Source organism: Gigantopelta aegis, chromosome 6 (genome assembly GCF_016097555.1).
Source record: "Gigantopelta aegis isolate Gae_Host chromosome 6, Gae_host_genome, whole genome shotgun sequence".
Classification (NCBI taxonomy): Eukaryota; Metazoa; Mollusca; class Gastropoda; order Neomphalida; family Peltospiridae; genus Gigantopelta; species Gigantopelta aegis.
The window spans coordinates 21,357,863-21,385,106 of NC_054704.1; the positions used below are offsets into that span (position 1 = coordinate 21,357,863).

At 36.9% G+C, this 27,244-nt stretch overlaps 2 protein-coding genes across 2 annotated transcripts; one reads left to right on the forward strand and one right to left on the reverse strand.

Annotated features, from left to right (window-relative positions):
• Positions 1-1,466: 1,466 nt before the first annotated feature.
• LOC121375533 (alpha-ketoglutarate-dependent taurine dioxygenase-like) lies at positions 1,467-6,555 on the reverse strand. The gene is made up of 4 exons (XM_041503034.1): positions 5,981-6,555; positions 4,254-4,393; positions 2,529-2,684; positions 1,467-1,916 (listed from the first exon to the last, which is right to left on the reverse strand). The coding sequence occupies exons 1-4, from the start codon at positions 6,468-6,470 to the stop codon at positions 1,755-1,757; spliced, it is 948 nt and encodes a 315-aa protein (XP_041358968.1). The 5' UTR covers positions 6,471-6,555; the 3' UTR covers positions 1,467-1,754.
• Positions 6,556-10,148: 3,593 nt separating this feature from the next.
• Positions 10,149-17,015, forward strand: LOC121375707. The gene is made up of 2 exons (XM_041503296.1): positions 10,149-11,173; positions 15,616-17,015. Exons 1-2 carry the CDS (start codon positions 10,858-10,860, stop codon positions 16,692-16,694), a joined length of 1,395 nt encoding a protein of 464 aa, XP_041359230.1. The 5' UTR covers positions 10,149-10,857; the 3' UTR covers positions 16,695-17,015.
• Positions 17,016-27,244: the final 10,229 nt, after the last annotated feature.

The window sequence follows — 27,244 nt, forward strand, 5'->3', positions numbered from 1 at the left end:
CATGGTATCAGGTATTTAACCACAAAAGTAACACTTGAATCGAACCAGTGCATACATGACATCCTTGGAAATAAAACCTAAATGCATAGAGTACTAACCATTATTTCAAAACTGACTATTTAATAAATTTACTAAAATTGATAATCCAATTCAGTAATACCTCAGAACAAATTAAATCATTATTTGTACAGTTGTAGGGAAAACATCAGAAATTCAAAAGTTTGTAAAAATTCTAAATATCCTGTAATTTATTAACAGTCCTATTCGAAAACTAAGTGTTGAAGCTACAGCCAATATGGTCTTGACAAGGCACATGCAACTAGTCCACCTGAACAGCCTGTGGAAATACATCTAGATCAATGTTAATAAATGGAGAAAATACAAATATCACATTATATAGCCACCGGGATGCACATGCACAGTTGGTAACCCTTGCAAGTTATAAGATGACACAAGCTGGGATGTTTTAGGTTAAATAAATTTACTTGTAGTGTTGGCTTTTAATTTACAGTAAATTACATTTATAACGAATATGCTTAGAATGAACTGATCGTAAAGTCCTGTTTTATCTCCCTAAATATTAATGACGAACTTATGCAAATGTGTACAACGAACTACTGCTATAATGAACGGACTATCATGGTCCCTTCTGGTTTGTTATATGAATAGTTTACTGTATATAGAAAACTGTTGTGGAAACCCAAATTATAAACATTTTAAAATGAATATTTACATAAATTTCAGCCCTCTACATTGCGACCATTTTTTTCATTTGGTGACTAAAACATTTCATACTACATGTATCTATATAAAAAAATACAAGTAGGCGTCATCTGGCTCTCAGATGGAAAGTTAACGTAAAGGACTGAATTTAAAAATCATCAATGAATTACCATTGCTTGTGATCTGATCTGAATAAAACCCCAGACATACTACTTAATAGTCATTACGAGATAGTTAGCACTTGTTTTATATTAATATAGTTATATACATAAGGATAAGACACATATTCTTACTAAAAAGATTTTTCTTTTCTTTTAAATTCTGTCAAACTGTAAAAGCACTTTGAACATAATATACTTACGGAAAGAAATTTGGGAACACGTTATTTGAGGACAGATTTAATTCACTACTAGAGTAATTATCTCTGTATAAAATATAGAGATGTAATGTGTGATTAAATGTCACTAATGTGGGGTTGACGTCCAGTAACAGTTAATTTCCTGATACTGTGGATGGGGATATTGGTTGCAGTCAGTATATGATGGGTGCAGGACATAGCCCAGTGTAAAGCGTTTGCTTGATGAACGGTCGGTCTAGGATCGATCCCCGTCGGTGGACCCATTGGGCTATTTCTCATTCCAGCCAGTGCTTCACAACTGGTGTAACAAAGGCCGTGGTATGTACTATCCTGTTTGTGGGATGGTGCATATAAAAGATCCCTTGCTGCTAATCAAAAAGAGTAGCCCATGAAGTGCCAACAGCAGGTTTCCTCTCTCAATATCTGTGTGGTCCTTAACCATATGTCTGGCGCAATATAACCATAAATAAAATGTGTTGTGTGTGTCGTTAAAACATTTCCTTCCTTCAACATTTGATGTTACTACTTGTGTGTTCCCTTATTCCTTTCTCTCAGTATATAGACAGGCCCTAAAGCCCAAATGAAATTGTATCTAATCTTTGGCACCAAAAGATATAATGTTGCAAATTCACTACATTATCAGTGCAGATTTGTATGACATAAGCCAGTCCAATTAGTTACAGCTTTTAGGATCTTTTGAAGGGTAGTTTGTTCCTTTTATTGTCGTTCTGTGAAGAATCCGGAGTCCGACTTCAGACCGTGGCATCTGGGTTTCTGGGGTCGCCTCATGACCAACAGACAGATTGTCGGATATAATGAAGTCACCAACTTCCCACTAATTATAAATATATAAAAGATAAAAAAAATATATAAAAAAATAGTCGGGGAAGCACAATCATTCAAAAATTAAATTAACTGCTTATTAATAACAAACTGCCTCCATTTTTTATAGGTCAACACAACTGAATGAACTAATATGTTGGTACCAGCAATTTGGCCGACTCTTAATTAAAAGATAATTTTACAGCATAAAACTTTATTTGGACAATTTTAGTATATGCAATAGTGGGTAACATTCTAAATGTTGCAACCATTTTTAAGTTTTAAGGATCAACTGACATTTTCCATAGCTACAGTGTATACAGTGAAGCCAATCTTCACCAGGAAAGGTGAATGAAAAGTTTAAGGAGAGCAGCAAATTAATTACAATAAAAATATTAATACATTTTATTTAAAACTGCATGCGATTGCTCACCTAGCATCATTTCAGAATAATGATTTTCACCCTGCCTTGATTTTGCTCATGGAAAAGGGAATACTGCAATCAGCCATGTGTTTTCAAAACCGGCATGTTTTAAGAAGCCATGTTAATATTCTCCGATGGTTTCTTAATTATTAATACTAGATATATTTACATAAAATAACACCCAAAACATGATAAACTTACTTTGTGAGAATATACTAATCGTCGGTTATCTTTGACAATTTCTTTGTATATCTCTTTCAGAATTTGAGTTGTTTCAGGCAATTCTGTGAATCGTTGCTCTTTTGTGCCATAATTCCAAACAAATCCCTCAGTCATTCCAAGATGAAAGCATATTGTCTAATATAAAATACCAAAACATTAGCTTTTGTGTAGTTTATAGAAACCTTGACTGTGTAAATTATATGTTACATACATAAAACAATAAATATGCAAATTAATGTCAGTCAAAAAAACAGAGAGAAAGAAATGAGACTATAAAACTAATACAGAAGTTTACTTGACTGCCCCCCTCCCACACTACCAACCACGGTTGGGCTGCTGGTGTCCACTTGCACTTGCCAGTGCGAGCGGTCTCCTCCTCCCACCCACCCTAAACTCTTTCCTGTCCTAGACAGAGGAGCTGGCCCAGGCTGACAGGTGTGCACTACAAGTACAACAGCTTGTTCTGAATGTACACATTAAACCCTATGACCTGACCTGACGTTTCTAAAATAGGGGTGCCAATAATTTAACAAATAATATTGCTGAAAAAAACGTGAATCAAAACAACTTTTACAAGTTAGTTGTATTACCAATTATGTAAGTACTTGAAACTTTTTTAAGGTTGGCCCAGGGCTAAAAATGTGGATTCCCATTGAAGCAGTCCACGGGAATCCTCCGATTCTAAACAATTTCAGAGAAGAACTTTATCAACAGTGTTAGTATATAGAATTCGGTGTCATATGCTACTCACTGCATATGAGTATATAGAATTCGGTGTCATATGCTACTCACTGCATATGGATTATAAAAAAAAAAAAAAAACACACACACACACCTTACTATTTATTGAAAAGAATAACCAATTTGTCAGCAACAGTTTATCCCATTTTAAAGCAAAAAAACACTTTTTTTGTTTTTTTTAAGTTTTTTACTAACAGTTTTGTTACTTGTTGGTTCCATTTATTTTACAGTTAGTGTTTTTAGGTGTCTTATCAGCCCCAAGTTCAGCCAGCAAACATTTTGCTAATGTTCGCAAACTATTTGATTGGTTTCCAATGTGGCCATTTGATTTACCGTGAACCGCCCAAACCAGTCTGGCGGACGTTTCCCATTACTTTTCAAAGATTGCTTATTCGTAAACAGCGGATAGGATACTTTTGCCGATATATTTTGCGCATTGGTTCAATGTTTGTATGGATATTTCTGAAACGTATTTCTACAACATGTAATGATTAAAAAGAACAGGTAATTCAAGGATAGGAACATAATATTAGCGAACTAACATAGAAATGTTTGGTGTAAATTTGGTAACACTTAATTACTGTCTATTGTTATTATGTAAATATTGAACAAACATGTTTCTTTCAGTTCTCTTCATTTGCAATTTGGTTCATAGAAATGGGCCAACCACTGCTTGGCTCCAGGCCAGACTAGTCTCGATTCGGATCTATGCTATGCTTTTGAAGACAGTTTAAACTGAAGCTTGATGGCCAGACTATTTTTTAGTTTATTTCATTTTTTAATTCGGTAACGTTTTACTCACTGATTATTTAATTAATAAATTTTTGGAAATATTTCACGTGAATCAAATAAATACGGATGTTTTATGCTTGTGCAAATCCTGGCGCAAATTGGATTCGGAGATTCATGCGAATTTTTAGCCTTGTGGCCTAAAATAATTCAGAAAGTATTTTTACTGCATACCGGTTCGCCTGTCACAGGATGTGGGTAGATGACTGGATGGATGACATTTGCCCTTCGATCACTGACCATCCATAGTTTCTCCCACCTTGCTCTTGTTTCTGGACTAAGACTCTCAATCAGCTCTTTCAGAGGTACATATGCTAAAAAAAGACAAAAGAATCATCAAATGACAATGTTGTGAAGTTTATATATATATATATATATACCCTTGCGCAAAGCAAACAAGTTTAGTAATGAAGCACTCTACTTGAATGGACTGTACATAATTTCTAAATATATTTATATATCTGTACAGTAACAGGGAGTTCTGTGCTAAAGTTGTGAATGAGAGGAAATCCACTATCATAACAGGCTCCTCCTACCGATTAAATGAGCATTTTTTTTTTTACAGATATGCACTTTCCCTGAGGCAGGACTGTACATGTCACGACCTTTGACATGTATACCATTCATGGGACACTATTGTCCGAATCAAATTGTTAACAACTACGAAAAATTACTCTCCTACCTTTAATTGCCGTTAGATTTCCTCCAAAGTTTGTCCAGACACAAATCTTGAAAAAACCATTACAATGACACAGATTCCACATACCAGATGCTAACCATGTCACCTATATCGACTTCACTGAGAGCGCATAGGGAAAAAAGCATGTAATTTTGTATCAGCTGCCATTTTGACTTTTTATGGTATATTCTTCAAGAGGGGTGAAAGGATAGGACTTAATCTAACAACGTCATAACATGTTATGATATAAAAGCAAACGTGATGACGTCATATTTTTTCATTTTATATTATTATTATTATTATTATTTTAATGATACCACTAGAGATCATCGATTTCATATTAATTGTGTCACATACTTTGGAGGCTTTCACCCCTCTTGAAGAGTATTCCATAAACAAGCAACATGGCAGACAACTGCATGTGTTTTTCCCATTGCAATCTCAGCAAAGACAATATCGGCGACATTGTTGCAGTCTCGTGTGTGGAATCTGTATATTTGTAGTGGTTTTTTTGCGATTTGTGTCTGGACAAACTTTGGTGGAAATCTAACAGCAATTAAAGGTAGGAGAGTAATTTTTTGTAGTTGTTAACAATTTGGTTCGGACAATAGGTGGTGGACCCTAGCCAGTCTAGCTGAAAAGGACTTGGAACAGTTTAGAGTTGACAGCCCTATGAGGATAATTAATTCTAGTCAAGAAGCAGCAAGCCCAGCAACTGGCTGATGGCAGTTGACCGTCTCTGACTTCCCATGAAACGGACATGTGCACATTCCAATTCCCACGGAGACCATCGTTGGGGCAAGACGTACTAAATGAATTGTCAATGAGCTTAATCACAACCAAGTAATTTTCTCAAGTTTATCTTTCTTTCTTTCTCTCTCTGGTGGTGGTGGTGATGGGGGGGAGGGCCTTATAGAAAAAAAACATTTAGACTAACTGGTCAAAAGAGCATCCCAATGGAAAGAAATATTAAATTTAAATTAGGGGTTGGTCCCCTAGTCCACCTCCACGGACCCGCCTCTGCTGCTCAGTTAGTTCATCAAGATAAACGTCTCCTGCACCATATTTATTATTGTGATGTTTATTACTGTATCGAAGGTCCAATAAATGTCAAAATGTTAAAAAACCCAGACTGTAGATGTTTACCTTGGTGAACTACTGCTCAGTCTGTCAGAAATTTATACCTGTCACTAGTGTCAGTGTCAATGTTATTTGTGTATACCTGTATCACCAGTCTTTGGAACAGAATACATATGGTACAGAGCGAACGCGAACGGAGCTCGCATGAAACTTCCATCAATGTGCCACCCTGTCCTCCCGACATTTCGGCAACCTTCGTCCTCGTCGTTGGACACCCGAAAAACGTCATCGTGTGGAGATCGCGGATGTTTGTAAAATGTCGACTCGAGTTCGCCGAACCACTTGCTAATCTCCACGTGTCTCTGTCCGCTGACCTGACCTTGATCTTTAAAAATCAACAGCCTGTGTACGTGAACATCTTTCTTGATCTGTTTTATTGTTTCGTCGGAAACCTTTTCGTTTAAGTTGATCCCTCGAATTACTTTCCCCAAAGGAGGCCCACGGCCACAGCTGCCGTCGTCGAGAATCGAAGCCATACTTATTTTCCTTAAAAGCAGTAGACTTCCAATAAAAGCACCAACATTGGATCTTTTGGATCGACAATAAAATAACGTATTCTTTGCAATTATCATTCGAAAAAGGTGTCTTATCCAAAGACGTGCTGCTAGTTATCAAATATTACAAAACTTCCAGCCTGGTTGACGTTTTACTACCCAAGAGTCACAATAGCAGTTATCTCCCTTTAATTAGCACTTTGTATTTATTTCTCTTTTATTTAAAGGCATATTGTCATAGACCACTGACCTATTACATGGCCTAAGAAAGTATTACTTTAAAATATATATATTTGATTTGTCCCTAAATGTACTTTATTCAACCATCTACGTAACCACCATACTCCACTTATTAATGATATTTTGTAAAAATAATTGAATTATGGCAATGGTCCATAATTCAAAAACTAACTTTGCTGAGAGGGTTGATATGGATTTCACTCCATCGTGGTGTAGTTAAAGTAATGCAATAGCTAGGTTTGGTCTGTAAAAATTAATGTAATTTCGATTTATTATTCATTTTTAGAGAAATACGGTCCTTAAATCTGTGACAGTATGCCTTTAAAGACGCTATGTCACTTTTTCATAACAGAACCGTAGCTGAATAAATCGTAACAAACCGCAATGGATAGGATGGAAGAGTTCCAGTAGATTGTTATTCGTTGTTTTATTGATATAATTTAGTCCGTTTGCAACTTTTTGAAAGTGAACCGATGACGTAACATAGAGCGAGTTTTTTTTTAATAAATGATGTTAAAAAATATAACTCGTATAAAATATGTTATTAAACGTTTAACTCATATACATGCGGACCAGGAATGAAAGCAACTGCTGAAACAGCCAATGTATTGCAGTTGCACATGAGTTCTGCATTCAGTATAGATCGACCGGCCTCGGTGGCGTCGTGGTTAGGCCATCGGTCTACAGGCTGGTAGGTACTTGGTTCGGATCCCAGTCGAGGCATGGGATTTTTAATCCAGATACCGACTCCAAACCCTGAGTTAGTGCTACGCAAGGCTCAATGGGTAGGTGTAAACCACTTGCACCGACCAGTGATCCATAACTGGTTCAACAAAGGCCATGGTTTGTGCTATCCTGCCTGTGGGAAGTGCAAATAAAAGATCCCTTGCTGCTAATCGGAAAGAGTAGCCCATGTAGTGGCGACAGCGGGTTTCCTCTCAAAATCTGTGTGGTCCTTAACCATATATCTGACGCCATATAACCGTAAATAAAATGTGTTGAGTGCGTCGTTAAATAAAAACATTTCTTTCTTTCTTTTCAGTATAGATCGGGGCGGGACGTAGCCCAGTGGATCGGGGCGGGACGTAGCTCAGTGGCAAAGCGCGGCCGGTCTGGGGTCGATCCCGGTTGGTGGGCCCATTGGGCTATTTCTCGTTCCAGCCAGTGCACCACGACTGATATATCAAAGTCCGTGGGATGGTGCAAATAAAAGTTTCCTTGCTGCTTATCGAAAAGAGTAGCCGATGAAGTGGCGCCTGCCGGTTTCCTCTCTCAATATCTGTGTGATCCTTAACCATGTGTCTAACACCATATAACCGTAATTAAAATGTGTCGAGTGCGTCGTTAAATAAAACATTTCTTTCTTTCAGTATAAATCTGTGTTTTACACAATTATATTGTAATCAAACTAACACATATATTTACCTTTGTTTGACATCCAGTAGATTACTAGTAACAATTCAAATGTAAGTGCCTGTCTTGGCCGTTGCACCATTTTTCCTTAACCCTTGTATTAAAAATGAGATTTAATCTAGAGAATTTGTTAAATAATAATAATAATAATAATAATAATAATAATAATAATAAATAAATATTTTAAAATGCTATGTTGGTTGGTATGGATTTAAATTTAAAAAATATATTTGTAGCCTATACGAGTTTTAGAATCATTTAATATAGCAGACTATAGACGTATAGACATTATAGATCAGTGAATGGGCAATGGGCAACTCAATTAACGTGCCCCTATCCACAAGGGTTCAGGCACGCCCGCCCCGGATCTAGCCTCTGACTTCGCCAGTGACCACCTCCGGTGGAATGGTGTGCGTTTAATAGATTAGCACATCTATAGTTAGATAGTGGGCGAAATCACACATCCTCCCTCCGGTGTCATTGTTTGGAGTTCTCGTGGACAGGCCATCAGTGCTGAGTCCATGTATTGGATATTTGATAGTTACAGTATATCATTCGAAGATCTGTCCATGTGATTGATAAAACAATATGTCTTTTATAGGTTAGTCGGACTAAGTCCATGTTTTGATGTTTGTATATTTGTTTCTATATACATGTATAGTTCATAGACCAGTCCATGTGTTTGATGTTTGATAAAACATGTATATTTCATAGGTCAGTCCATGTGTTTGATATTTGATAAATAATGTATTTTTCATATACCAGTCCATGTGTTTGATGTTTAATAAAACATATATATTTCATACACCAGGCCATGTGTTTGGTGTTTGATAAAACATGTAAATTTCGCAGACCCGTCCATGTGTTTTATGTTTGGTAAAACATTTATATTTCATAGACCAGTCCATGTGTTTGGTGTTTGATCAAACATATATATTTCATAGACCAGTCCATGTGTTTGATATTTGATAAAACATGTATATTTTATAGGTCAGTCCATGTGTTTGGTGTTTATATTGATAAAACATGACATATCAGGTAATGCGTTTCATAAAATACGAATAACGTAGTCTGGACCTAGAATATTAACCTAGCCGACTCTTTTGTTTGTATTTTACCTGGACATCTATAAACGTATACATAGTCCCATTATTACAATGTAAAAACTGTTTTAGCTTCAGCAGAGTATGGGTGGGGATCGTCCGAACCCCCAGAACCCCCTCAGCCTACGCCCCTGCCAATATGTCTATCACAGGTCAGTCTATTTGTTTGATGTTTAACACAAAACTTGAATGGTCAGGCAATGTCTTTGATAAATACAGTACCAGTATGTCTATCATAGGTAAGTCCATTGTTTATTGTTTAATACAAAACTTGATAGACCAGGGGATGTGTTTAATAAATAGCGTACCAGTATGTCTTTCGTATGTTAGTCCATGGATGTGTTTAAAAGATCAGACCACGTGTTTGTAGATCAGTGGATGTAACATAATAGTCCATGTGTTTGATATAATTATATTATTAGCGCACTACCGTTGTCATTTTATTTTTGGTCAATATGGTATCGCTTTGTCTACCTGTCAATCTTTCGGTCTGTTCGTGTCTGTTGGCTAGCCGGCGATCAGAAACTGTAAAAATGCAGTCACAGACTGCTAAAATGTGACTTATAATGATGTAGACATTTAATAATAACAATATTTTAACTTCTTAAAAATTACTCCGTCCAAACATTCGCATAGGCCTCACGATCCGGTGTCATGCACTCCGTTCTTTCTTTCTTTTCTTTCCTTCCTTCCTTCCTTTCTCTCTTTCCAAATTTTTAAATTATTATTATTTTTTTTTTTTTAGGATGGGTAATAAATGGACGTTCAGTGAGATTTTAACTGATTGTGTCAAGTTTCAAAGATAATTGACTAGGGGTTTGTAAAACAATTAAAACAACAACAATAACACACACACAGCCCCCCCCCCCCCCCCTCCCCAACAACTACACCCCACTCCACCCTAACAACAACCTAGTCGAGGAGGCTCTCTGTAGTTTAATTCACATGTAGCAGTCTACTGTACATGTTGCACGTGCTCTATATATAGTTTTGTCTTTGGTTTGTTAAGCAGATCCGTATTATGCACGAAAAAAGGACGTGACTGTTCCAAAAATGAGCGATCGGACAAAAGCAAATGTTTACTTTCAGATAAAGTGTTACACGGGCAGGGCAATCACTTCAATTTTCCTTTATGTCCGCGTACAAGAACAGTAAACCACTTTTCTTTTTGTCACGTCCCCATGAAGCAGTGCACCCTCTCGACCTGTTCCTGGTCGGCAGTGGCCCGCAGTCCTCACTCGAATAAGTGTGTTCAGTCGCGTGGAACAAACATATTTCAAATAATTTCATGGCCCAGTCCCGACAAGATCTAAACTATACGGACTATTTTTTTTTTATCTCACAATCCGTTCTAACACGGAAAATCAAGACGGCTGTGTCAAAGGACTTCGACTGTGCATATTGCTATTGAAGCACACGTTTTATTGTTCCGGATCACGCAAAGAGTCTGCGTCACAACACAGTGGGACATTGTTGCTGGAGAAAACAAAGTGGATTGAAGTTCATCACAGCAAGAAGACAGCGAGAAGACCATCAGCCATCTTAGATGTCGTCTGAATCCCAGCCAAGTGAGGTCGCGCTCTAACTGTGAATAGTTTTTGTTTCATCAAGTCATGGACGTGAAGTAAAAAACATTAAACATGGCCTCTTCCTCTTTGTTAGCGTATTGCTGAAATGTTTCAAAGTGCCGAGGGACCAGCGTCTAAGCGATGGGCCTCTCGAAAAAGCTGGGACTTAAGGGGGCTAGTTTGTGCACCCCGAATGAGGTCGAGTATCAGTGGAGCAGCCAGTCGTACACACTGTCTGAAATTACCAGGAAATTCAGATTGCCTCGCGTGGTTCAGAGTATAGCAGACTCGTGTAGTGTCGTCTGGAACCAGTTCAGGTTCGATCTGAACCAGCCTCTGTTGTTGTACAGTAAAAGGGTGGTTCGCAAAGTGAAGGCAAAAAGTTTAAAATTTGACCAAAAGCAAAACAACTTTGTTCAGTTTGGTCCTCCGATTATCATTCCTGAAGATTATGATGGTAGGTAATTAACGAGTGTATAGGCCTATACAGTTCCGATATTTATTTAAGCATACATTTAACCAAACCAAGTAAGTAGTGATTCAAATGTAAATTTTACTTGTTTCCCAATTAAATTTAGAACAACGATTATAACAAAGGATATGATAACTTAATTGAACAAATAAATGAAACTGAAATATCTAAAATCAGCATCGTGTGTCTGTAAAATATATGTAGAACAGAATTAATGCAGTTTAAAAATGTACTGCATATTACACTTTAATGAATACACTAGGTTTAGCCATAGGCATATGGTTTATTAACCGTAAGGAGGCGGTCTCTTGTGTGCCAGAATAATATTTTTATAGGCTTTGGTCGTAACAGTCTTAAAATATTCCGAGAATTCCACGCTTTGTCCGAACCACACCTACCCATTTATCCCACCCCGAATTTCATTAACCTGGGAATATTAACGGGGTTAGCGCAAACGATGTTCCAATGATCGATTAAAATCGAACATTGATCCGTTTGGCTCCACCAGTGTGATCATCGATTATAAAAATACATAGTCCATTGTGTGGGGAAATGTTAACTGTAATTGTTCCTTCAGTTTAGTTGATGGAATTGATGTAAATATGTTGGACTGGACGGGCTTATTGTCAACTTAGCTAATGTTTATACAAAGGGGCTACATCATTTAGTATTTGGCTAATAAAATTTTCGTCAAATTAGCTACTTTTAAAAATTTTGTACAAGTAACCTACATATCTAAAAATTGGTTAAAACTAATTTATTTCCAGTGTGTCCCCTGCATTGGGGTTTGTTATCATATGTACACACAGAACACCCCCCCCCCCCCCCCCAAATTAAATATTTATTAAAGGTAAAATGAGCTTTTCTATGGTCTAGGTGCCGGTGTACCTGGTATTTTTAAATTCACATCCATCTTGTGTTCAATGAATTCTAATCGATTGTGTACTCGAACGTTGATCTAATCAATTGGTGCCAACCGATTAAACACGATGATCGATGATGAAAATCCAAATGATGGAAAAATAGAATGAATCACAACGCGTGTATTTAAATACATACATTTATTGACCACAACGCGTGTATTTAAATATATACATTTATTGACCACAACGCGTGTATTTAAATATATACATTTATTGACATGTATTTAATTTCACACTTTTTTCATTGTTTGTTTGTTTTGGGGGGTTTTGTTTTTGTTTGTTGGTGGGGGTTTTTTTGTGGGGTTTTTTGTTTTTGTTTTTTAAATCGTGGTTTACAATTCACAAACTTTGGTTAACATCTTTTGTTCGATATATTTATTATACATGGTAGTTATACTTGGTCTTTTAACTATATGAATTAGTATATTATATAGTATTTGAAATAGCGTTAAAATGGAATAATCCATAAGCATTGGCCAACTTTCGATCAAACGATCACACTCGAGACATGCATATAATATTGCAATCACAGCTACAGTCTTTTCGATATTTTGTATACAAAAAACGTTCTATTTATAGAGATTATTGTGCAATACGGAAGTTGGTGATATCAGTGACAGAATATAATAGAAATACAGAAGATGCATCGTTTTCTTATAGATATATACGGATATGAGATTTTAATAAATTTGACCCATCTTCAATTAACTATGGCGCAAGAAATAACGATATAGGGTCTTCTCCAGCTAGACAAAAAGGGGAGGGGGGGGGGGAGATAAAAAAGGGAAAAAAAGAATAAAGAAGGAAATGTGTACACTGCCATTTTTTCCACACCCCTTATTACAGCCATGGTTGTTGGTTTGTGTTCGTGTTTGTATCCAATTAAGGTTCAAACACGCTGTTCTGGGCACACACCTGTCCAGGACAGGCTTATGGTTAGTGGTTAGTGAGAGATAATTTGGTGTAGTGGCCTTACACAGGTCTACCCAAATGTGTTGTTAAAACTCACTCTGTATGGGAGGCGGTACCGGGATGTGAGCCCAATATCTACCAGCCTTAAATGTGATGGCTTAACCACTTCACCGCCGAGGCCGGTCGCAGGCATGGTTGCTCTTCTCACTATTGAGACAAGTGTCACAATCACCATGTTAACTTTAGATCTAATAGCACGGTTTAATCTACGTGCTGGGGTGTCACATAAACAATACTTTGACCCGCAGCGTGTCGCGCTACAGGGCATGGAATAACATTGATGACATGTGTGGCTTGGATGCATGCGAGTGAACATCAGTATTGTAATGCTATTTTCCATTGTACAGGTAGGCGATTTCGCCGCCATAATGACGTGCCTCGGACGCCTATGGCTGTTGTTCGCCCGAATGGTCAATTGGATGTTATGTGGAGATGTGTGTGTTAAGTCATGTATATCTTCATTGTCAAATAAATAATACCACGATACCACCATAATCCGCAATTTCCTAGTGGCTCTATTGTACGACCGGTATTCATGAATGACTCAGGGATGACTGTACAAACGTTAGAATGTAAAAATGTAAACACCTACAAAAACATAACTCTGAAGCACAAGGTGTAAATAATGTAATTGTTTTATCTTTAGCTTTATCAACTGGCGGTCTTGACAGCTGTGGTCGCAGTACTCATGACGGCAATCTAATTAAAATTAGCTCCACTATTACATGTGGATCTAACACCAGCCAGTTGGAGCTCATGTCCACCAATCAAAACCTTACTTGCAGAATCCTGCCAGTGATTTAAAACTAACAACACTGCGTAGTCCCCAATGTCTAGGTAACATTTCGTCTGTAAATAATAATTTAAATATTGACCAATCACACTTCGCCTTTTATAACGTTATTTGGGAGCATACAAATTCTAAAAATATTGGGCGAGTCTATTTTAGTGGCCGCAGTACAGCGAACCATACCAATACATACGGGGTGGGTTATCAGTCTTCAATTTTACATTAAAAATTATTTATTTATTTATAAAAAAAACCCCAACTAAATCAGTCTTCAGTTTTACATTACAAATTATTTATTTTATAAAATAAAACATGTTTTAAGGCATTCTTAATTCACACGAAACATGTCGTATACCCTCAGGATAATTCGGAATGGTTTCAAATTATTTTTAAATCACTGGCAGGATTCTGCAAGTAAGGTTTTGATTGGTGGACATGAGCTCGAACTGGCTGGTGTTAGATCCACATGTAATAGTAGAGCTAATTTTAATTAGATTGTCATGACGGGTGCCACCGGTGGGGCAGGATACACGTACCTTTCGCGAACACCTGATATCATCACTGTTTTAAAAGTGATTCATGAGTGCATGTCATCACACCTATATTTATTCTAATGAACTCTGCCCTGTGCTAATTTTTATTTAGTAAACTAGTCTGAAAGTGGCAATCCTCTTTGGCGTTGTAAGAAAGATGTATTGTGCAGTAAAGAATCGTCTCGAGAGTGGCTGTCCTCCTACAGACGAGGCACTTGAGATTCATGGAATCAACCTCTATTTTGCCAAATGCCGATTAAACTCTGCATTGTGCAAAGATATGATGTTGTTTGTGGATAACGGTTTTGTGGTTCAGATTTACTAATTTATGATGTTTTATAAAGAACCATAGTGCATTAATGTATATTGATACAGAATGATAAATTTCATGAATTGAGGACCAATAACAACGTGACCTCAGAAAAGTATTCAAATTAAGCAAATAAGAATTAAATGTTTGATAAGTCAATACAAATTAAAGCACACACAAACATAAAATTATGGAAACTTCAGCACAAAGAGTTAGTATGTCAATAAACCATAAGCAGCTGGCTACTTAAAGGTAGTACTAGACCAAATAACTTCCGGCTGGGTAAAAGTTGGAGGTGCACCGAACTTTTGATAGAGAAGTGAACACCACAAGTCCTGTGATTGGTTATAAATGTGAGTGTGTTGGTTGTAAAAAATAATAGTTTTATCTGGGTTAAAAAAAAATGCAATTTTATTTCATCTAGTACCAATGTGTCAAGTAGCCTTGTGCTTGAAACATGTATGGGGTACCTGTAAAAAAAAGTACTCGAATTTTGTGCGGAACTAGGGTAGTCATAGACGCTACCCGTTATCTCAGAAACGAGCAGCTTGACCCCCATTTGTTTCTGATTCACTTTAAGTGTGAGGGGTGGTAGTATTTATATCCGTGGCGTTTATGTCGGTTGATACGTTGCAGGTAGGAGTTTTAGCCACATATGTTACTATTGTCGTCTATGGGATTTGATTTGGTAGTATACACCCTAAAGTCGCAAGTCAATTGTACTAGTCTGCAGATATTCAGAATACAATACGATATACGTGTATACCACATGGAGTATTTATGGACTTAATGCAGCTGGATTGCAAAAATACTTTTCAAAATAAATACAGGAATAAGTGATATAACAAGATTGTAGCTTTTAAATTTAATACACATTATTTTTTTTATTATTATTCCAGGATGGTTCAGTGTCGTTCGAACGCAGTCTGAAATTCCTCCCCGCCATACGAGAATCGAAGACGTGGCTAAGAGTCCAACTCGTCGTTTCCTCGTTACAACACAACTTCCGGCCCTTGTCATCACCCCTGGGCCAAACGGAGAGGCGCAATACGTCTCGACTGACGTAACACCGGGAGAGGTTCTCACAAAACTGTGTATCTGTGAAGGAGACTCTACGGTAATGGCGCATTTCCCTTCTGTGGGGAAAAACAAAACCTTGTTGAGATGCATCGACGAGAAGAGGGATGAACTTCTAATTCCGTTTAAGCACAGGGCAATAATGTACGAGGTGTTTGACAAGAAAGACAAAGATCCGCAGGGTCTGGTTAGAATATGGCAGATTGCGCACGAAGGTGAATATCGCTTCCCAGCAATCGTACGTCATGTGTATGGTGATCCCCCAGCTCTGGCCTACTCCTTTACTGGCACCTTACAACTCGAAAGTGCATTCTACGAAGAAACTGTTATGGCCAGTACGCTGAAAAACGAAAATATCATGCCCTTAGAAATGAAATCAGAATCTAGGGTTAGGTTTTCTATTGCCTTAAATGAAGCAGATATATCACGGACAAGCGAATACACGTCTGCCATCGGGGCATGTGAGGCAACAGCAGTGGAGTATGTTTCACAAATGAAGGTTGCGTTTGTTCTGAAACCAGAAATGCCGTCTCTAGAGGACCTCAATCTGTCAATGTATGAAGCCGGAAGTGACACTGAAGACGTTGATGCCCAATCGGAATTTGTGATTGATTGGGATCCAGAAAGAACTAGTAGTATCGCTAGTAATGAACTTGTCAGCATTCAAAATGACCAGGCTGATCAGAGACAACAATACCAATCAGTAATACCCGGTGATGATACTGTCTGTTCATCAAATACTAATGCGCAGGCGAAAAGGTTAACCTCAACTGAAAATATAGCTTCTCACAAACATTACGACATAGAGAACGCTTCTTCAAAGGATGATGGAAGTGAGATAGATATGGACATAAATGATTTAAATGACTCTGGTGTTTCATTTAAGGAGGAAATGGTTTAATATTTTTAAAAGTATTTTTCGGGACTGTATTAATGATAATAATAATAACAGATGATTTGAACTAAAGTATTTGTATCATGGAACTAATTAGTTTTGTGATTGAAATACATGTATTGTGCAATATAGACGTAATATAATTAAATATCTATGTTAGTACATGTAGATAGCAGGCATTTTTCTACTTTTTCATAGAACGTAGGCCTACTGGCTTCTTGCAAGTGACTTGTGTTAAGTTTTTAGTTCTAAAGAACAATATGTTCTCTGCTTGTTTATGATAAGACTTGTATATAAAAAAGGATTAAGTATCCGGATTAGAATATGCATGTTTTTTTGGTGTTTTGTTTTAGGTGTTGGTTGTTTTTGTTTGTTTTTTGTTTGGGGTTTTTGTGGGGTTTTGTTTGATTGTTTGATTTTTTTATTTTTTTTTTATTTATTTATTTATTTATTATTATTATTATTATTATTATTATTATTATTTGGCAGGGGTGCATGAGATTTGTATGCATAAGGGTTTTTTAAGGGTATTTTTGTTTGTTTACGCACAAACGGTTTTGAATTAAACCAAATGTGTTCACTGTTCAGTATATTGAAATATTCCAGTACCTTTAATAAAAAGTACAGGTAAAATTGTTCATAAAAAGTGTTTAACTGTTACTTGAAGAACATATATTCCAAAATTTATTGGATTTTCAATGGCACATCAACACGAACGAAAACGTTTATGTGTCAAAGAAAGGTATAATTTTCAAATTTAAATTTTTTTTTTTTATGTTTCTTTGACACCCAGTGTTCGTATCGCGGTGTCCTTGAACATTCAGTACATTTTATGGTTTTGGGGCGTTCGCTGGAACATCCCCTAAGGGAAACTTTTCCGATTGAATTTGTTGACTTTGATATTTTTGTGGCTTGCAGGCGTATTGCTTCATGTCTCAACAAACATTATTAGTTGATATGAAAACACATAAACTGAGTTACATTAACAAAAAGATTGCATCTGCCAAATTATCACAAACTCCTTCCAGGATCCCCAGTGTTGTAGAGATCACACAAGCATTATTTTGTGTTCGATATTTCCTCCCCGTCGGTGGGTCTACTGGGCTATTTCTCGTTCCAGACTGATGTATGCGTCAGTTTGGGATCAATCCCCGTTGGTGGGCCCATTGGGCTGTTTTTCGTTCCAGCCAGTGCACTATGACTAGCATATCAAATGTCGTGGTATGTGTTATCATGTCTTTAGGATGGTGCATATAAAAGAACCCTTGCTACTAATGGAACAATGTGGCGGGTTTCCTCTCTAAGATTACCAAATGGGCAGAATTACCAAATGTTTGACATGCAATAGCCGATGATTAATAAATCAATGCTCTAGTGATGCTGTTATCCAATAGCCGATGATTCATAAATCAATGTGCTCTAGTGATGTTGTTATCCAATAGCCGGTGATTAATAAATCAATGCTCTAGTGATGCTGTTATCCAATAGCCGATGATTCATAAATCAATGCTCTAGTGATGCTGTTATCCAATAGCCGATGATTCATAAATCAATGCTCTAGTGATGCTGTTATCCAATAGCTGATGATTCATAAATCAATGCGCTTTAGTGATGCTGTTATCCAATAGCCGATGATTCATAAATCAATGTGCTCTAGTGATGTTGTTATCCAATAGCCGATGATTAATAAATCAATGCTCTAGTGATGTTGTTATCCAATAGCCGGTGATTAATAAATCAATGCTCTAGTGATGCTGTTATCCAATAGCCGATGATTCATAAATCAATGCTCTAGTGATGCTGTTATCCAATAGCCGATGATTCATAAATCAATGTGCTCTAGTGATGTTGTTATCCAATAGCCGGTGATTAATAAATCAATGCTCTAGTGATGCTGTTATCCAATAGCCGATGATTCATAAATCAATGTGCTCTAGTGATGTTGTTATCCAATAGCCGGTGATTAATAAATCAATGCTCTAGTGATGCTGTTATCCAATAGCCGATGATTCATAAATCAATGCTCTAGTGATGTTGTTATCCAATAGCCGATGATTAATAAATCAATGCTCTAGTGATGCTGTTATCCAATAGCCGATGATTAATAAATCAATGCTCTAGTGATGCTGTTATCCAATAGCCGATGATTAATAAATCAATGCTCTAGTGATGCTGTTATCCAATAGCCGATGATTAATAAATCAATGCTCTAGTGATGCTGTTATCCAATAGCCGGTGATTAATAAATCAATGCGCTCTAGTGATGCTGTTATCCAATAGCCGATGATTAATAAATCAATGCTCTAGTGATGCTGTTATCCAATAGCCGATGATTAATAAATCAATGCTCTAGTGATGCTGTTATCCAATAGCCGGTGATTAATAAATCAATGCGCTCTAGTGATGCTGTTATCCAATAGCCGATGATTAATAAATCAATGCTCTAGTGATGCTGTTATCCAATAGCCGATGATTAATAAATCAATGCTCTAGTGATGCTGTTATCCAATAGCCAATGATTAATAAATCAATGCTCTAGTGATGCTGTTATCCAATAGCCGGTGATTAATAAATCAATGCTCTAGTGATGCTGTTATCCAATAGCCGGTGATTAATAAATCAATGCTCTAGTGATGCTGTTATCCAATAGCCGGTGATTAATAAATCAATGCTCTAGTGATGCTGTTATCCAATAGCCGGTGATTAATAAATCAATGCTCTAGTGATGCTGTTATCCAATAGCCGGTGATTAATAAATCAATGCTCTAGTGATGCTGTTATCCAATAGCCGATGATTAATAAATCAATGCTCTAGTGATGCTGTTATCCAATAGCCGATGATTAATAAATCAATGCTCTAGTGATGCTGTTATCCAATAGCCGGTGATTAATAAATCAATGCTCTAGTGATGCTGTTATCCAATAGCCGGTGATTAATAAATCAATGCTCTAGTGATGCTGTTATCCAATAGCCAATGATTAATAAATCAATGCTCTAGTGATGCTGTTATCCAATAGCCGGTGATTAATAAATCAATGCTCTAGTGATGCTGTTATCCAATAGCCGGTGATTAATAAATCAATGCTCTAGTGATGCTGTTATCCAATAGCCGGTGATTAATAAATCAATGCTCTAGTGATGCTGTTATCCAATAGCCGGTGATTAATAAATCAATGCTCTAGTGATGCTGTTATCCAATAGCCGATGATTAATAAATCAATGCTCTAGTGATGCTGTTATCCAATAGCCGGTGATTAATAAATCAATGCTCTAGTGATGTTGTTATCCAATAGCCGGTGATTAATAAATCAATGCTCTAGTGATGCTGTTATCCAATAGCCGATGATTAATAAATCAATGCTCTAGTGATGCTGTTATCCAATAGCCGGTGATTAATAAATCAATGCTCTAGTGATGCTGTTATCCAATAGCCGGTGATTAATAAATCAATGCTCTAGTGATGCTGTTATCCAATAGCCGATGATTAATAAATCAATGCTCTAGTGATGCTGTTATCCAATAGCCGGTGATTAATAAATCAATGCTCTAGTGATGCTGTTATCCAATAGCCGGTGATTAATAAATCAATGCTCTAGTGATGCTGTTATCCAATAGCCGGTGATTAATAAATCAATGCTCTAGTGATGCTGTTATCCAATAGCCGGTGATTAATAAATCAATGCTCTAGTGATGCTGTTATCCAATAGCCGGTGATTAATAAATCAATGCTCTAGTGATGCTGTTATCCAATAGCCGGTGATTCATAAATCAATGCTCTAGTGATGCTGTTATCCAATAGCCGGTGATTAATAAATCAATGCTCTAGTGATGCTGTTATCCAATAGCCGGTGATTAATAAATCAATGCTCTAGTGATGCTGTTATCCAATAGCCGGTGATTAATAAATCAATGCTCTAGTGATGCTGTTATCCAATAGCCGATGATTAATAAATCAATGCTCTAGTGATGCTGTTATCCAATAGCCGATGATTAATAAATCAATGTGCTCTAGTGATGCTGTTATCCAATAGCCGATGATTAATAAATCAATGCTCTAGTGATGCTGTTATCCAATAGCCGGTGATTCATAAATCAATGCTCTAGTGATGCTGTTATCCAATAGCCGGTGATTAATAAATCAATGCTCTAGTGATGCTGTTATCCAATAGCCGGTGATTAATAAATCAATGCTCTAGTGATGCTGTTATCCAATAGCCGGTGATTCATAAATCAATGCTCTAGTGATGCTGTTATCCAATAGCCGATGATTAATAAATCAATGCTCTAGTGATGCTGTTATCCAATAGCCGATGATTAATAAATCAATGCTCTAGTGATGCTGTTATCCAATAGCCGGTGATTAATAAATCAATGCTCTAGTGATGCTGTTATCCAATAGCCGATGATTCATAAATCAATGCTCTAGTGATGCTGTTATCCAATAGCCGATGATTAATAAATCAATGCTCTAGTGATGCTGTTATCCAATAGCCGGTGATTCATAAATCAATGCTCTAGTGATGCTGTTATCCAATAGCCGATGATTAATAAATCAATGCTCTAGTGATGCTGTTATCCAATAGCCGGTGATTAATAAATCAATGTGCTCTAGTGATGCTGTTATCCAATAGCCGATGATTAATAAATCAATGCTCTAGTGATGCTGTTATCCAATAGCCGATGATTAATAAATCAATGTGCTCTAGTGATGCTGTTATCCAATAGCCGATGATTCATAAATCAATGCTCTAGTGATGCTGTTATCCAATAGCCGATGATTCATAAATCAATGCTCTAGTGATGCTGTTATCCAATAGCCGGTGATTAATAAATCAATGCTCTAGTGATGCTGTTATCCAATAGCCGATGATTCATAAATCAATGCTCTAGTGATGCTGTTATCCAATAGCCGGTGATTAATAAATCAATGTGCTAGTGATGCTGTTATCCAATAGCCGATGATTCATAAATCAATGCTCTAGTGATGCTGTTATCCAATAGCCGGTGATTAATAAATCAATGCTCTAGTGATGCTGTTATCCAATAGCCGATGATTCATAAATCAATGCTCTAGTGATGCTGTTATCCAATAGCCGATGATTCATAAATCAATGCTCTAGTGATGCTGTTATCCAATAGCCGATGATTAATAAATCAATGCTCTAGTGATGCTGTTATCCAATAGCCGATGATTAATAAATCAATGCTCTAGTGATGCTGTTATCCAATAGCCGGTGATTAATAAATCAATGCTCTAGTGATGCTGTTATCCAATAGCCGATGATTCATAAATCAATGCTCTAGTGATGCTGTTATCCAATAGCCGATGATTCATAAATCAATGCTCCAGTGATGCTGTTATCCAATAGCCGATGATTAATAAATCAATGCTCCAGTGATGCTGTTATCCAATAGCCGGTGATTAATAAATCAATGCTCTAGTGATGCTGTTATCCAATAGCCGATGATTAATAAATCAATGCTCTAGTGATGCTGTTATCCAATAGCCGGTGATTAATAAATCAATGCTCTAGTGATGCTGTTATCCAATAGCCGGTGATTAATAAATCAATGCTCTAGTGATGCTGTTATCCAATAGCCGATGATTAATAAATCAATGCTCTAGTGATGCTGTTATCCAATAGCCGATGATTAATAAATCAATGCTCTAGTGATGCTGTTATCCAATAGCCGGTGATTAATAAATCAATGCTCTAGTGATGCTGTTATCCAATAGCCGATGATTAATAAATCAATGCTCTAGTGATGCTGTTATCCAATAGCCGATGATTAATAAATCAATGTGCTCTAGTGATGCTGTTATCCAATAGCCGATGATTAATAAATCAATGCTCTAGTGATGCTGTTATCCAATAGCCGGTGATTCATAAATCAATGCTCTAGTGATGCTGTTATCCAATAGCCGGTGATTAATAAATCAATGTGCTCTAGTGATGCTGTTATCCAATAGCCGATGATTCATAAATCAATGCTCTAGTGATGCTGTTATCCAATAGCCGATGATTCATAAATCAATGCTCTAGTGATGCTGTTATCCAATAGCCGATGATTCATAAATCAATGCTCTAGTGATGCTGTTATCCAATAGCCGATGATTCATAAATCAATGCTCTAGTGATGCTGTTATCCAATAGCCGATGATTCATAAATCAATGCTCTAGTGATGCTGTTATCCAATAGCCGATGATTCATAAATCAATGCTCTAGTGATGCTGTTATCCAATAGCCGATGATTCATAAATCAATGCTCTAGTGATGTTGTTATCCAATAGCCGATGATTCATAAATCAATGCTCTAGTGATGCTGTTATCCAATAGCCGGTGATTAATAAATCAATGCGCTCCTCAGTACATTTATATTTTGAAGGCGTTTTCTGGAACCTTCATCAAGGAAATCCGTTTTGATCGAATTTGTTGACTTTGGTATTTTAATAGCTTACAGGCGTTTTGCTTTATGTCTAAATGCACTTTATTAGTTCATATGAAAACACATAAACTGAGTTACATTTAAAAAATAATAATAATAATAATAATTTAAAAAAGCATCTGCTCCATTATCACAAAGTCCTTCGAGGATGTCCAACGTTGGAGAGATCACACAATAATTACTTTGTGTTAACTATTTCCCATAGGAGGAACTCTTTCCATTTACTGACATATACTCTTTGTCAGTATATCGCGAAGACGGTAGGCACATTAACTGCCATATTCTCACGCACCCGCTCACAATGAGGTTATATGCTCCGCTGATCTATTTATATGGATATGAGATATGTCTGTATTTTTCTATACAGTCTTATGTCAGTCTGCTTGCGATATGCTCAGCAGTAAGTGGGTCGTCGCATTGTTCTCTGGGTGAGGCTTTACTTGAGTGAGCAAAAGTCAACTACGAAGTATTTTTATTATAGCAGTATCATAACAGCATTCGATAAGCGTATTGTTCGGGTGGATACCAGTATAACATAGTTGGGCTAACAGGGATGTAATAAACGTTGTAAACGAGGTTAATCACAAAACTCTAAGGTTTATATTCGGGTACTCTTTATTTTGTAGCTCCAGTAATACTATGCATTGATGTATGAATGTGAAATGAGGGAGTACTCGTTATCTGACACTAAATTTTTTTTTAAATGGCGCAGAATTATATATATTATATACAGTGAGACCTCGATAATCCGGACGGTATGATTTTTCCTAAAATTGACCGGTTTAATGAATTTCCGTAGTACTGAATCATACCTGAAGATTTATTTCCCTTGAATGGCAAAGAAATACTTTAAAAATACAGAATTGTATATATATAACATTGAACATATCTATTGGTGAACAATAATTCTACATGTATATTTTACGAAAACAATTCAATTTTAAAAGTCATTTCATAACTGGATTTTGAATTTTGAATTTATTTGTATCGACATTTTTCTTTCAATTTAAAGGCTGTAGGCCTACTTTTGTGATATTTTCATTTCTTGGGATTAGTGTAAAAGAATATACAGTTACGTTTTATCAATGAAGGCAATGAAGATGTGACCAAAGCGGTATGCTAGATCAGTGAACCATGTTATTCTCACGTTGAAGAAAAACTATCGAACAAAGAACCAAAAATTAAACAAATTCGAAGGTGTGAGACCCAACATGTTCATTGTCTGTCGGACGTTTGCTAATTACTGGTCATGGTGGTGGCTACTGCTGCTTATTGGTCATGGTTGAACAAACTTGGAGCAAGTTATACATTTGTATTTAATTAAATGATCTGTTGGAAGAAATTACTTCCGGTCAAATGAAGCATATTGTCTTTATTATTTACAAATTGTTTTGGATAATGGTCGTCCAGTTCTGGGAGCTGAATATCCGGATTAACGCACACATTTATATAGTGGATAATTTGTTTTGTGTGTCGGGTGTCTGTAAGGTGGGGTTTCCGGACTACTTCGCTTTCTGAACACCACAAAGGACCTTGCGCTTGCTGACCATGTTTCTTGTTATTATGCTAAAATTTATAAATAGAACTTGTCTCCCATTTCGAAATTTTCTTAGAAGGGTCAATGTTTTAATGTTATATTTTTAAAGAAAAAAAATCCAAAACAACAATTATAATTACTCAAAGAAGAAGTGCAGCTGTTGGCAACATTTTGAATACTAACAAAATCACACCCACAGATTCATGTCCAGAAGAGTGGTCGTAGACCTAAGTGCAAATCTTGTGAAATAATGGATACTACTTCTACAATACAGAACAGAGACTCCGAAACATTCTATATTAAACATATTTAAATCTTGTGAAATAATGGATACTACTTCTACAATACAGAACAGAGACTCCGAAACATTCTATATTAAACATACCCTTAACTGTCAATTTAATTTTGTGGTGTATTGGATTACCTGCAATATTCCAATAAATGCCAAATTCAGTATGTGGCACAAACTATTACGGTAATTCGTTTAGCATAAGACTTTTCTGGACACAGACTTAACATTAAATTTAATAATTACCCAATACCAACATGTAGCACCTCAAAGAATTGCTATTCAGGACCAAGCCAAATTTAACTTGACTGAATCGATTTGGATTCATCGTTTGAATTGTGTGTGGCCAAATGAACTCACGTATGATCCGAGTGGCCGGTGAACTGTTGCTTGCTTGACTGTATTTTTTAACAACTTAGCTTGTAGTGTCTTTCTAACTCCAGCTTGTGGCCTGATACTTCTCAACTGTTTAAAGATTGGTTAATAACTCAAGTTTTAGCCAAGCACACGTTTGTTCATTCATTCCAACTTACATCCAATTAAGGTTCAAGCACAGTATATGAGCTGTCTGTCCAGGACACAGGGTTAGTTGTTAGTAGTTAGTGAGAGAGAAGGCGGTGTTTTGGTCTTACACCTACCCATTGAGTAATTAAAACTCTCTCTGGGTGGGAGCTAGTACCGGGCTGCGAACCCAGTACTTACCATCCTTATTTAAATTTGATGGTTTAACCACGACACCACCGGTCAAGCACACTCATAACTATTATTTTTATACCTGTAGTTTTACTGCTTCCTTTATACCCATGAAGAAACCTTGTAGCTACAAAGAGTTTTATGTTCTTTTCACTTTGTTGTTTTAAAGTGGATAGTTTTTGGACAAAGAATTTTGGTTTTAACTAATGTTATTTTGTGTAATTTATTACCAGTTAAGGTTAAAAAGTTATAGTGTGTTTTGTTTAACGACTCCATTAGAACACATTGATTTATTGATCATCGGCTATTGAATGTCAAACATTTTGTAATTTTGACATCTAGTCTTAGAGAAAAAAACCGCAACATGTTTCCATTAGCAGTAAGGAATCTTTTATATACACCATCACACATACATGATAGCAATATCACGGCTTATAATATACCAGTCGTGGTGCACTGGCTGGAACGAGAAATAGCCAAAGGGCCCACCGACGGAGATCGACCCTAGACCAACCGTGCACCAAGCGCTTTAGCACTGGGCTACGTCCTACCTATATCAGTTAAGGATGTTACTGAGTATCAACAGTCACATAGAAAATCAATGAGTTATGAGTAACAACGAATGTTCTTTATTTATTACTAAGCACACTACAAACGCAATAACACGGGTGCTATAAAATGAAGTTATTTTGTCGATACTAGATTCGTGTGAATACAGGTACGAGGAAGGTGTGTGAAGAGATAACCGAATAATAAATGATAATTTGAACACGCAAAATGTAAGTTTAAAACACTGAGCCGTGCCTAGTGGTACAGCGCTCGCTCGTTGTGCGGTTGGTGTGGGATCGATCCCCGTCGGTGGGCCCATTGGGCTATTTCTCATTCCAGCCAGTGCACCGCGACTGGTATATCAAAGGCCGTGGTATATACTACCCTGTCTGTGCATATAAAAGATCCGTAGCTGCTAATCGAAAAGGGTAACCCATTACAAATACAATGAATTTAAGTGTGGATCAGGTCCGTAGGAACCGGGGGCATGGGAGGGGGATTGTGTGCCCCACTCGAGGACGATTGGTTTGTCCTTTATATAAATAACAATAGAATCTGGTGTGTGGACCCTCAGAGACTAGCCGCTGCACATGAGAGTGTACACACCACACACACACACACACACACACACACACACACACACACAAACACACACACATATACACACACACACACATACACATACACACACACACACATACATACACACACACATACACACAAACACACACACACACACACACAGAGAGAGAGAAAGAGAGAGAGAGAGGTAGAGAAACACATGTACACTCTCTCTCTCTCTGTGTGTGTGTGTCTCTCTCTTCTCTCTCTCACTCTCTCTCTCTCTCTCTCTCTCTCTCTCTCTCTCTCTCTCTCTCTCTCTCTCTCTCTCTCTCACTCTCTCACACTCTCACACACACACACACACTCCAGATATCGTTCATACACTGCATTTAATTGAGGTATCAGTAATGTAAATTAGCTTCTACGCAATGGATCCCTAGGATGTTGACTGTTGATCAAAAGAAGGAGAGTCTTA